This window comes from Seriola dumerili, unplaced genomic scaffold (genome assembly GCF_002260705.1).
Source record: "Seriola dumerili isolate Sdu_G_001 unplaced genomic scaffold, Sdu_1.0 BDQW01000073.1, whole genome shotgun sequence".
In the NCBI taxonomy this organism is placed as follows: Eukaryota; Metazoa; Chordata; class Actinopteri; order Carangiformes; family Carangidae; genus Seriola; species Seriola dumerili.
This window is the reverse complement of record NW_019174328.1, coordinates 1308230-1319637: the sequence shown is the minus strand read 5'-3', so window position 1 is coordinate 1319637 and position 11408 is coordinate 1308230. Positions and strand designations below refer to the sequence as shown.

At 40.1% G+C, this 11408-nt stretch overlaps 1 protein-coding gene across 1 annotated transcript in view; it reads left to right on the top strand.

Annotated features, from left to right (window-relative positions):
• Positions 1–11408, top strand: part of LOC111220678 (regulating synaptic membrane exocytosis protein 1-like) — a 105457-nt gene that overhangs the window by 30489 nt on the left and 63560 nt on the right. Inside the window, exons 3-4 of the mRNA XM_022743851.1 lie at positions 528–738; positions 4761–4772. Of these exons, the coding sequence (XP_022599572.1) occupies positions 528–738; positions 4761–4772 (223 nt within the window). The remainder of the gene's footprint in view (positions 1–527; positions 739–4760; positions 4773–11408) is intronic.

Sequence of the window (11408 nt, the reverse complement as noted above, 5' to 3'; positions counted from 1 at the left end):
TTTGGGGGCTCGTCTGGGATTCGAACCTGGGACCTCTTGGATGGAAATCTAAGCTGATCCACACTGTTTTTTATCATTAGCATACTGATGTTAGCATTAACTCAAAGCACTGCTGGCCCTTTAAGTTCAGATAACGACATGTCGACTGTAGGCAAAAGTGTAATGGCTGTTCTGACAGGCAGCTCTGGCTGCTGTCATAGAGATAATGGATAACTGTTTAAATTTGTTTGTTCTTATTCTTCCGTCTCACAGGCATTGTGTTGTACTCGGTTTTACACCTGAAAAGTAATTGATTAAATTCATGAAAATGAAAATGAAAATGAGCTTGAGACAGAATTTTAAAGCATGCTAATGTGCTGACCTCACGCAATTTTGTGCTTGTTGGTTTCAGAAAAATTATAGAAAATTGCTTGACACAGTTCAGTTCTGAAAGTTTGTGTATTTCCACACTGCACATTTTTGTCGTTACACTCGTAATCCACAGTCGCAGAAGTTTTCATGTTTTTCTTCCTGTTTTGTTTTTCCAGAGGCATCCAGCAGCAGTTGTCCAGCTACAGGGAGACAGTGATCCGGCAGGCCTCGGCGGCGGCGGGCTCGACGGTTCACCGGGACGACGCGCCAACCTGCGGCATCTGCCACAAGACCAAGTTTGCAGATGGCTGCGGGAACCTGTGCTCGTACTGCCAGACCAAGTTCTGCGCCCGCTGTGGGGGGCGAGTATCCCTGCGATCCAACACGGTAAGACAACTTTCTCTCTTGGCTGTTTTCTCTCGTTCATGTTCATACTGTGAAAACATCTGTGATAATTGAGGGCCATATTTTTAGAATTCATAATTTTTGTCAGAAACAACATACAGTAATTTAATGATGACCTAATAATTAAATGTGTGATTTTGAGTCAAACTTCACTGATACTAAAGGGGTAGACAAAACACCTCTCAATGCAACAGCAAACTACCGCCTCTAAAATTACAATAAAGTTGAATCAAAACCTCTATAAACATTTTCATCAAGAACTGAACATTATAACCTTCATGAAGGTAAGATTTACTGTAGGGCTGACACACTGTAACTGAGCATTAGTGTAACTAATAAACTGGCAACTGAGTACAGTGAAGTTTTTTCTCATTTAGGCTTTGTAGCAAAATTAATAGAAAATGATGTTACATTGAAAAAAGAATATTATTATATTTTAACAAATGATTGTATATACATGTGAGTTACAGAGAAAGCCCACATTAAGTGTCTTAGTAAGGGCTCGGGCGAGAATGAGCCATTCTTAAAAGATAACTTTATCTCCACTCATTGAGTATTGTAAAGTATGGAGGACAAAAGTGACTTATTTATCAATAAATAAATACATATATGAGTGTTGTAATTAATACATAGAATAATAAATATGTGATCAAAACTGAACAGAATACAAATTTAAATTATTTTGTTGTTTTTCTTAATTTATTTATTGATGTTTTGTTTCTTATTCATTTATTGTCTGTTAGGTAAAGTAGGTGGTACTAACCTTCCTTTAAGCACAATTTGTCAAAGTAACACGATCACACCCTTCTGACCAATCAGGCTTTACATTCAGGGTAGTGCCGCCCCCCTCATTAACATACAGACACTGAAATACAGAAATAAATTAATACATAAATTTAGAAATAATGAAATAAATACAGGATAATGACAATACAATACAATGCAATATAATAAACCTTATATTTTCTGCTTGTATAGTAATTTTGGTTTCATTAAACAAACACATATCATTATATTTTTTCATCTGTCAGCATAAATGAATTTATTCTCATTTAACAGTTGTACCAAGTGGTGTTAAAACCTCTGTACACACACTGATGAATTAGTCTTATTGGAAAGGTTAGGTGTTGAGGGCTGTTTCTTATATCTATTACAAAAACTATTTCTAGAGGAAGCACAAGTTCATTTCCATCATAGAACCCAGATCTGCACTCAGATCTGCATTACGCCGAAACACAAACACCCTTATAGCATGCAGCTGTTCACAAAAGCATAGGCATTGCACTGTATGTCTGATCAGGCCTCAGGTGTTGGACCTCAGGTGTAAGTGATGAGCCATGGCACACATGTGTGTGTGGTTATGTGTCTATATAGTATGCTCTATATGTGAACTGTATATTAGGTATATATGTGTGTAAGTGTGTGTTAAAGCGTCCACACATGTGTGTGGATGTGAGCTATGCCCTTGTATGTGTGTGTGTGTGTGTGTGTGTGTGTGTGTGTGTGTGTGTGTGTGTGTGACCCACGCAGGAGCTGGTAAAGGTTAATTGGGCATTAGACTGAGCTGTCGACAGAGGGGGTGGTCTCCCTCTCTGTCGCGGTCTCCCAGGGGTCCGGAGGTGCCCTATACACACGCAGCAGGGTGTAGGTGTGTGTGTGTGTGTGTGTGTGTGTGTGTGTGTGTGTGTGTGTGTGTTTGTGTGTTAGTTTGGGGAGGCGAGTCTTCCTCTGAAATAAGTGACGTCCCATCTCCCACCCCTTGCGCTCCCCTACATCACCGGTGTGGCATTTAATGACCTCACAAACGCACACACACACACACACACACACACACACACACATAGACTCAAAAGTACATCCTAATTAGTTAGTGGCTGACATGGGGAGAGTTCAGCTGGAGGGTCCTGTGTGGTGTGTCAGGGTGGGCGGCACCTGCATTGAGAGGGAGAAGGTCTTTGAAAGGTGGATTTTACACACATAGAAGAGACATTTTGAACTTTTTTATTTTTTGTATTAAAGGATCATTAGTATGATACTGGATATTGATTAACAGAAGCCATATGGAAAATAATCTGACATAGTCTTTAGTGGAAACATGACAGGATTGGCTGTTGTCCAGGAGATCCTTCATTGCTCAAGTTGCTCAAATATGCTCATTTGCTTTCTTTTGAAAGTTAGATGAGATGATTGACACTAGTGTCGTGTTTCCACAGTATGTAAGGATGGAGCTGGAGCGAAGAGATGTTGTTAGTTGTTTCGTCTGTACACAAAAAGAAATGGAAAAACGACAATTTGTGGCTGTAGGGGTTGGTCGTGTTGTGGTTGTAATTTTCTGCTGTTGCTATCTATAGGCTAACAGCAGCCAGGTGAAGTGATTTGAAGTGGTTACTTTTGTTCAGCAAGAAATAGTTTGAACATTTCTGTTTGTGTATATGATGTGTAGTGAGCTTTGGAAGAGCTGGTAGGCGTATTTCTGAACTTTGGATCAGGAGCTGGCTTCCAGTCGCTGTGCTAAACCAGGCTATGTGCCACCAAGCTCCAGCTCCGCTCGTCATTTTTACCCCTGTTTCTGTACATGTTAAACAGATGAAATATGTATTAATCAGTGAGCTTTTGAGTATTTTGAACTTTACAGAATGGTTACCTGCTTACTCCTGCTCTTTTTACTATAACCTAGACTAGTCACCACCCAGCGCAGGCTCTGTACGTAAAACATGACATGAGAGTAGCATCAATCGTCTCATCTAACTCTTTGAAAGAAAGTTCTGTCAATAATGGTTGTCCTCTCTCAGTAGCAAAGGGGGGACATTGTCCTGTCCTCGCTAAGTGTTGTCCCCATGAACGTATACTCATCTATACAGACAGCTAAACACTCTCCTTAATCAAGCTCCAAGGAACATTTGGCAGTTTAATCAGGAATACGTGTGAAACTATAAACAAAGGACAGGAATATACAGTTATGATTAGTTAAAGAGCAAACCAAACGTACATAGAGAAATATTAAACTACATTAGATGTAAAAAAAAATAAATCTTTAAATACAAAGCAAGACCTTTTTCTTACACGTTAAGATAACATGTACTATCTAATTCCACTGTACCAACTAAAAAATAAGGATGCACATATGTGACTTTTATGTCAACTTTATTCTTATTATACCAGAACAAAAAGTCTGGATTGTTCAGCGCAGGGTTGGTCAATCTGGCCCAAAGATCATATTACAATCTTTTTAGGTGGAATCATGATCCACGATCTAAATCTCATATCTCCTTACAGATTTAGTTGAATTTGTGATCACATGACTCGTTATGCACATCTTTACCTGGACACAAAGCCTGTCACTTCAGCTCAGTGGCTCAGCTCACATTGGCTCCACTCAGGTGGAGAACCAGTATATGTGGTGCTACGCCAAGCTTGCCGAGCCTGCATTGTAGAACAAGGACTGCCATCACCAGCTGCAGTTAGCCGGCTAGCTTTCCCGCTGTTAACAATAGTCTGGTTAGCAGCGACTGAACTTTTAGAATTAAATATCTAAATATAGCACCCTAAAATGACGCGATCTGTACGATTCATCCGGTTGTCCACGGCATAAGATCGCCAGATCGCTCACCCCTAGTTCTGAGTGCAAAGCATTCGTCACCGTGATTTACATTCTTTCTCCTGCCAACAGTTAACATTGCTCTCTATTAACCATGAACCTTAAGCAAATACTTTCACATGAAAGTCATAAACTGACATACATTTTATTTTTTTACTTAGATATACAGACCTGTAGGAGCATTTCAACTTAAATCTGACATTTATTTATTTATCATTCATTTCTATTCATATACTGCAATGTTATTCTGAAATATACATATATACATCTACATATAATATATGTGTATTACAGTGTGAATTACTGGTAGGGCTTTAGGATCATTGCCATGCTTTCAGATATCATCTTTGCTCAAATTCTCTCTGTCTTTCTTTTCATTATACATGGATGGCTGACTGGGCTGCAGCAGGACAAAGTGGTGAGTGCTGTGCTTCCTTTTTCTTTTCTGAACCACATAATTCTGCCTGCAACCTTTAAGACAATCCAGCTTAATGGGTTCAGACAGTATGTATGTACGTATGTATGGGTGAATGTACCTGCACCATGTATCATGTATGTATCAGCCTGTCTGTCTGCCCATGTGTCTGTTGCTATTACTGTAAGTGGTATGAGTTTAAGTATAGTTTTAAAGGTCCATATAGTATAAAGGTAGATGTCCATGTCTTCTTTGATTTTAAAGCAGGTCTAGGTTCTATATTAATACTGTGAAAGTATCAAAGCGCTCAGTCCACAGAGAAATACACACAGCCTGTATTCAGAAACTGAGCTTTAAAACAAGCCATCGGGACTTCTGTAACATTGTGATGTCACAGCAGTCACCACCCTCAGCCATGCCTCAAGCCCCGTCCACCTGGACCCACCATCCAACCTTGCAGGATTTTGGTTTCTTTGAGTGTTCACCTGAAATCTGGTATGTCTGTATTGGATCACTCAGAAAACAGCCAATCAGAAGAGAGACTCAGAGCCAAACTACACTGATATGGTTTTTGGTTCTTAAAACCATGGATCAAAACTCCAAAATAAAACACAGGAAAAGTTTAAAATATTGGACCTTTAATGATACTTATGTTGAGAAATGCCACATGACCTCTATCTATCGTTTAATAAGATACTAAACTACATCATCTCACCACTAGATTAAAACAGTCTGTGCTGACTGATATTTGTGTAGCTTCACACTGCAAGGAAACAACCTGGATCTGAGAGGGAGAGCGTGTAGACAGAGCAGAACATTTTTAGATTTTGCAAGTGAAAACCCACCATGTGGGAGGAACTGGCAACAAGCCGGCGTGAACATGGAGAGAATGTACACCTCATATAGACAAACATGCTCATCTTACTGGGAACATGTAAGACACTTAATTAACGTAGTACACAGAGTGGGGCGGCTGTCAAAATGCCTTTGAGTAAGACACTTAACACCTCACTAAAGGCATCTAAAATGCCAATCTGCCTGTTTAACACTAATCCATACCTGTGAGCTTCTTCTCATAGACACAGCTTGCTCTCAGTGGTACAGTACATGTGAGGTAACTGGAAAAAATTAACGTGTGTGTGTGTGTGCCACTCACTATATTTCATGGTCACCAGATAGCTTAATAGTTTAAAGGATCACTTAATACCACAAGTATTCCGGTTTTAAGTTTTGATCTTATTTGGAATATGGTGTTTACATGGAACTGTAAAAAAACCTGCTCACCCACATCCCTGCGTACATACACGATCACACCAGTATCCACGTCTCTCAGCGCCTATGTTCAGGTGTGTTTACATTTCTCAACGTCTCAGCCGCTCATTTCTGCACCGACAGAGAATGAAATCAGAAACCTGGACTGGATTACTCCAGCTGGCATATCCAGGTCGCTCAAAACTGGGATAAGATTTTCTGCCAACAAGATGTGGAGTTTACATGTGCAACACATAACCAGGATACTCTGTATATATATGCTCTGTCGCTGAGACTTTTTAATTTGAAACAGTCAACAGCAAACATTTGAGAAACAATATCCCTGTCACTCAGGATAAACCACAGACATCTTTTCATGTAAACATTTGAGGTTTGGAAAGATGGATTTTCATCTCATATACCTTCATTTTTTCCACTCTATAAAACACATAATAAAGTGCAACTGTCATTCTTATTTAATAATTTGTGCTTGGTGCCACCACAGCCACAGATATAACCGTCTCTGCCACAGTGTGCACAGTAGTGGACAGGAAGTATCTGCCCTTCCTGGTGTGTTTCTTGTGTTTGTGCACTGGCCTGCACCTTTGCTGTAAGGACGACTTCCTCATCGTCATGTAGCCTGGTTAAACGAGAGTTAAGAAGAATCATCTGATATGATACTTCTGCGGAAGCGTCCCTGGTGGACATGCCTTTAACACCTTCCTCTGCTTGTGTAGTTGTGTCAGGTTTAGTACCTTACTTGGCCTTGGCTGCCTTCCCTCAGGGCAGCTGCCAAACAGGCACTTTGATGATACTTGGCTGGGCTTGAACGCCACGGCCCGTCCAAGAGTGCTTTGGTGTGCTGTACATAGCAGTCTCACTCCCTTGCTAAAGCTTGGTACAACAATCACTGGCTCTAAAGAAGAAAGTTTTGGCAGAATGGAGCCCTTCTGTAGCACTGACTGTATGGCTGGACAGCAGACCGGGCTTGAATTACTGTTTGACATGGATTCATTTAATTACTTGGGGATTGATTAATCTTGCCTGGCACAGTGGTCCAAAAGTGCAAAGTTACTCTGCCGGCTTTTTCCACTCCACTCAAACTAAACACTCAAAGTTAAGTGAAAGTGTTGGCAACAGTAATTCTGGCCTTCAATTATATGTAGTCTATCAGTGTGTTGTATAGTCTACATCACTTTTACTGCTTAAGATTAAGTGCTTTTTAAACCGGATTTTCTTCTTCTGTGAGGTCACATCCTGGTAATATGTAGCACACAGAGGTAAACTATGGTTCAACTTCACCTTTATTTCACCTCCTAGAAGCTACCACAGTTAGGTGTTAGACATTTCAGATGGTGATAAATTTATTTTACTTCATAGTTTGTCCTCATCTTTGTTGTAATGTGGTGATTGCTGTGGTGTTTTTGCACTGAACCTACAAGAAACTTGACAACTTCATACAATGTGTCCAGGAGTGTAGCACTGTGTGTCTTTGTTTCTTTGGTCACTGAATGTAATAAGAGAACTGGATACTGTGTTTAACACGGGGCCCTGTTCATTTTAATACACCAAAAACATTTTTGAACCTATACCGCATTTACATTAGAGCACCTCTCTGGCTGAGCCTGGTCGCTTTTGGCTTCTCTTTGTAGCCGTAGCATCAGCAGAACTGCTAGCATCCTTGCCACTGTGCGTTTAAAAAAACGCTGATATTTTGTCTCGACTTTCAGACGTTTGGCGTGGACGTCCGTCCATCTTTGGTTTTTGGGGGATTGATAACAATTGTTGGAAAGCTGCTACTGCACTTAACCTAACGAGTTGTCAGCCTGTCTCTCTGCACCACTCAGTGTGTGTGGGGAGGGGCTAGGACACACACGTACACACACACACACACACACACACACACAAACGCACAGTGAAACAGAAAAGAGAAGACAAGAGAAATGACCAAAAACAAGAGACTCTTCACACTGACCTAAAGTGAAATGAAATGAGTGCACATACATTGGGTAGATCATTTATATAAATATAAGATATTTTGTTTGTTAAATTAGTTTATTTTTCTCTTCGGTTTCTTGGGGGGCACAGAGGGTTGTCAAGTGGTAGGGGAAACACTTTTTTTTTTTTTTTTTAAAGTATATTTTTTTGGGCTTTTTATGCCCCCTTATTCGATAGCACAGTAGAGAGACAGGAAACGGGGAGGCAGAGAAATAGGGAACAACATGCAGTAAAGGGCCGTCTGATGCGGGATTTGAATCAGGGCCGACCGCAGCGAGGACTGTAGCCTCTATATATGGGGCGCCTGCTCAACCCACTGCGCCACTTGACGCCCCAGGAGAAACACTTGGTCCTTTCTGAAAATGAAATGTGTTTCTGGGGTTTACTCTCCATATTGTACAATAAGGTTAATGAGTCTATACTACAACACTGGGTATAAAAATTAGAGACATTGAGTGTTGATCCAAGATATATTTGTGGTTTTAAGAACCAAAAACCATCTCTCTTCTGATTGGCTGACTGTTTTCTGAGTGATCCAATAAAAATACAGCAGATTTCAGGTAAAAACACTCAGAGAAATTAGTTCAGGTGGGTGGGGCTTGGGGCATGGCTGAGAGAGGTGACTGCTTTTTTGTGACATCACAAAGTTACAGAAGTCCTGACGGCTGGTTTTAAGGCTCAGTTTCTGAATACAGGCTGTGTGCATTTCTCTGTGGACTGAGGCTTTGATACTTTCACAGTATTAATATAGAACCTAGACCTGCTGTATAATCACACAACACATGGACAAATACCTTTATACTATATGAGACCTGTAAGATGAAAAAAAACTATAGCTTCCACTTTTTACCAGCTCAATGGTGCACAAAATACTTTTTATGCATTACATCCATCCATGCGTTCATCCAAAGTCATCTTTACACCGTCTGATTTTAATTTCTATTGTATATAATACATTTTTGACATAAACGTATTTAATACAATAGAAATGCCATCTGGCACTTCCTGTTCTGTTACAGTCATGTCTAAACTAGCAGAGGCTCAATATTGTTGTTCAAAAAAACTCACCATCTTTATGAAAACATACTGCACTGTTCAAGGTGATGCGCTTACACTGGATTTTACTACAAGAATTCCACTTCAAACACCGAGAAATGAAAATTAGAAGCTCTATATCTGCTGTATTTTTTCACTCACACAATCTCGTGTGTGTCTAGTGTGTTCATCGCGCTCTAAATGGATTGTGTTGAGTGCGCTGTCATGCTTTTCAAAGAACATTTGTGAAAGTAGATGGTTAGAGATTGATAAATAAAGTTTTAATAGGCTTAGCGATACACAGTGTGTGGTGCTGGTGTGTTGTGCTAATGATATTCAGGGCTCATTATCTGCAGTGATGGCTGAGCTCTAGTGGAGAGATGAGTGTGTGTTGTACCAACGCCAAGTGTTTCTCACAGAAAGGCCATTTTTGAAGTCTTGATTCCAGCTCTCGTGGGAGACGAGAGAAGAGTGTTGTGTGCTGCTTTCTCTCTCTCGCTCACACACACACTCGCACGCGCACGCACGCACGCACGCACGCACGCACACACACATGCTCACCAACACCTCTCCTCTCTCTAATTGTAAAGTCCAGGGCTGTATTTCTGTGTCTTTTATGTGGCTGTAACTCAGACTGCTCGGCACATGGTAGATTGCTGTTTTTAGACCAATTCTGATTCAGAATTACTGGCATGGCTGCTTCCACCGGTGTTTTCAGCCCACTGATGCTGTTAACCACAGATATAATGTTGGTTTTATAAATACACTCTATTTTAGAGTAGAGCCTTTTCCTGTAGAGGATGAGACAGAGAGGATACCTGTCAGGGGTTGTTAGAGTGGATGGAGATGTTTTGTTTATCTTAAGCCTTCAACTAATAATTATTTCCATTATCAATTTCAATGAATAATTTCTTTCTATAAAGCATTATGTTGGTATGTTTACAGTGACATCAACTGAGGTAACCAAGGTGATGGATGTGGACTGAAACTAAAGTCAAATACACTTTTTCCAACGATGTGACTAATAACACAATGAGTCGCTGCATTGCATTGAAATACTTGCTAAAGCCATTAGCATAGTTATTAGTCCCACCTGTGTTTTTTTTCTATCACTAATCAGAACGTCTGCTTCGGCAATGACAGAGATCAAGATTCATGCTTTCAAGATCTAAACATGTATAGTTTAGCTTTAATTTCTCATCACAACAACCATTGGGAACCATTTATCCTGCTCCTTGTTCCTCCTCTTACTGGTGGATTAAAGTGCAGTTACTACTGTGTCCCTGAGAGCTCAATGCACCGCAACTTATGAAAACACATGTAAACAGACAAAACACAATCAAATACAGTTCATTTTGACAACACATGTGCTGCAAGTACTCACAACACAACGGAGGTGTTTCTAGGGAAAACTAAAAAGTGATGAACCTGGCGGGGACCCACTTGTTGTTCAGTGCTTTTGACTTCAGGTTGTTGTTTCTAATTTTCTTTACTTGGAACTAGGAAATTCAGAAAATATAAGGTGTGTGTGTGTGTGTGTGTGTGTGTGTGTGTGTGTGTTTGTGTGTGTCTGTGTGTCTGTGTGTGTGTGTGTAAAGTAAAAAAAAAGAAAGGGAGGCTCACTTATCACCACAGTGTTTCTCATCATCCACACTTAATGTACTTAAAGCTCCTTATTTTAAAGTTTTCCAGTGTTTTATTTGAAGTGTTGATTCATAAAAAGATATATTTGTGATTTTAAGAACCAAAAACCATCTCAGTGTAGTTTTACATCATCATTTTTACAGTTCTGTCTGGAGCTCTAGTGACAACAGGTCTGTGATCTGATAAAAAATATAGCAGATTTCAGGTAAACAATTGGAGGGACCAAATCCTGCAAGGTTGGATAGTGGGCACAGTTGGATTAGGGCATGACTGAGGGAGGTGACTGCTTTGTTGTGACATCACAAAGTTCCAGAAGTCCTGCGTCTGGTTTTAAGGCTCAGTTTCTGAATACAGGCTGTGTGCATTTCTCTGTGGACTGAGGCTTTGATACTTTCACAGTATTAATATAGAACCTAGACCTGCTGTATAATCACACAACACATGGACAAATACCTTTAGACTGTATGGGACCTTTAATGTACTTAATGTACTTAATTGTTCGTTCCACATACGCACCAATCATATACAACCATGACCTACTGTCAGTCAATGAGGCAGAGTATAATCAGAGTAGGAGTTTTAATTCCTCCCGTTTTACCTCCCGTTTCCTCCCGAAATTTGTTCTTGGAGACTCAGTATGTTCAATCATCATATATGTGTTTCATATATCTTGCCATCATGTTAATATAACAGTCGTGTATCACAGACTGT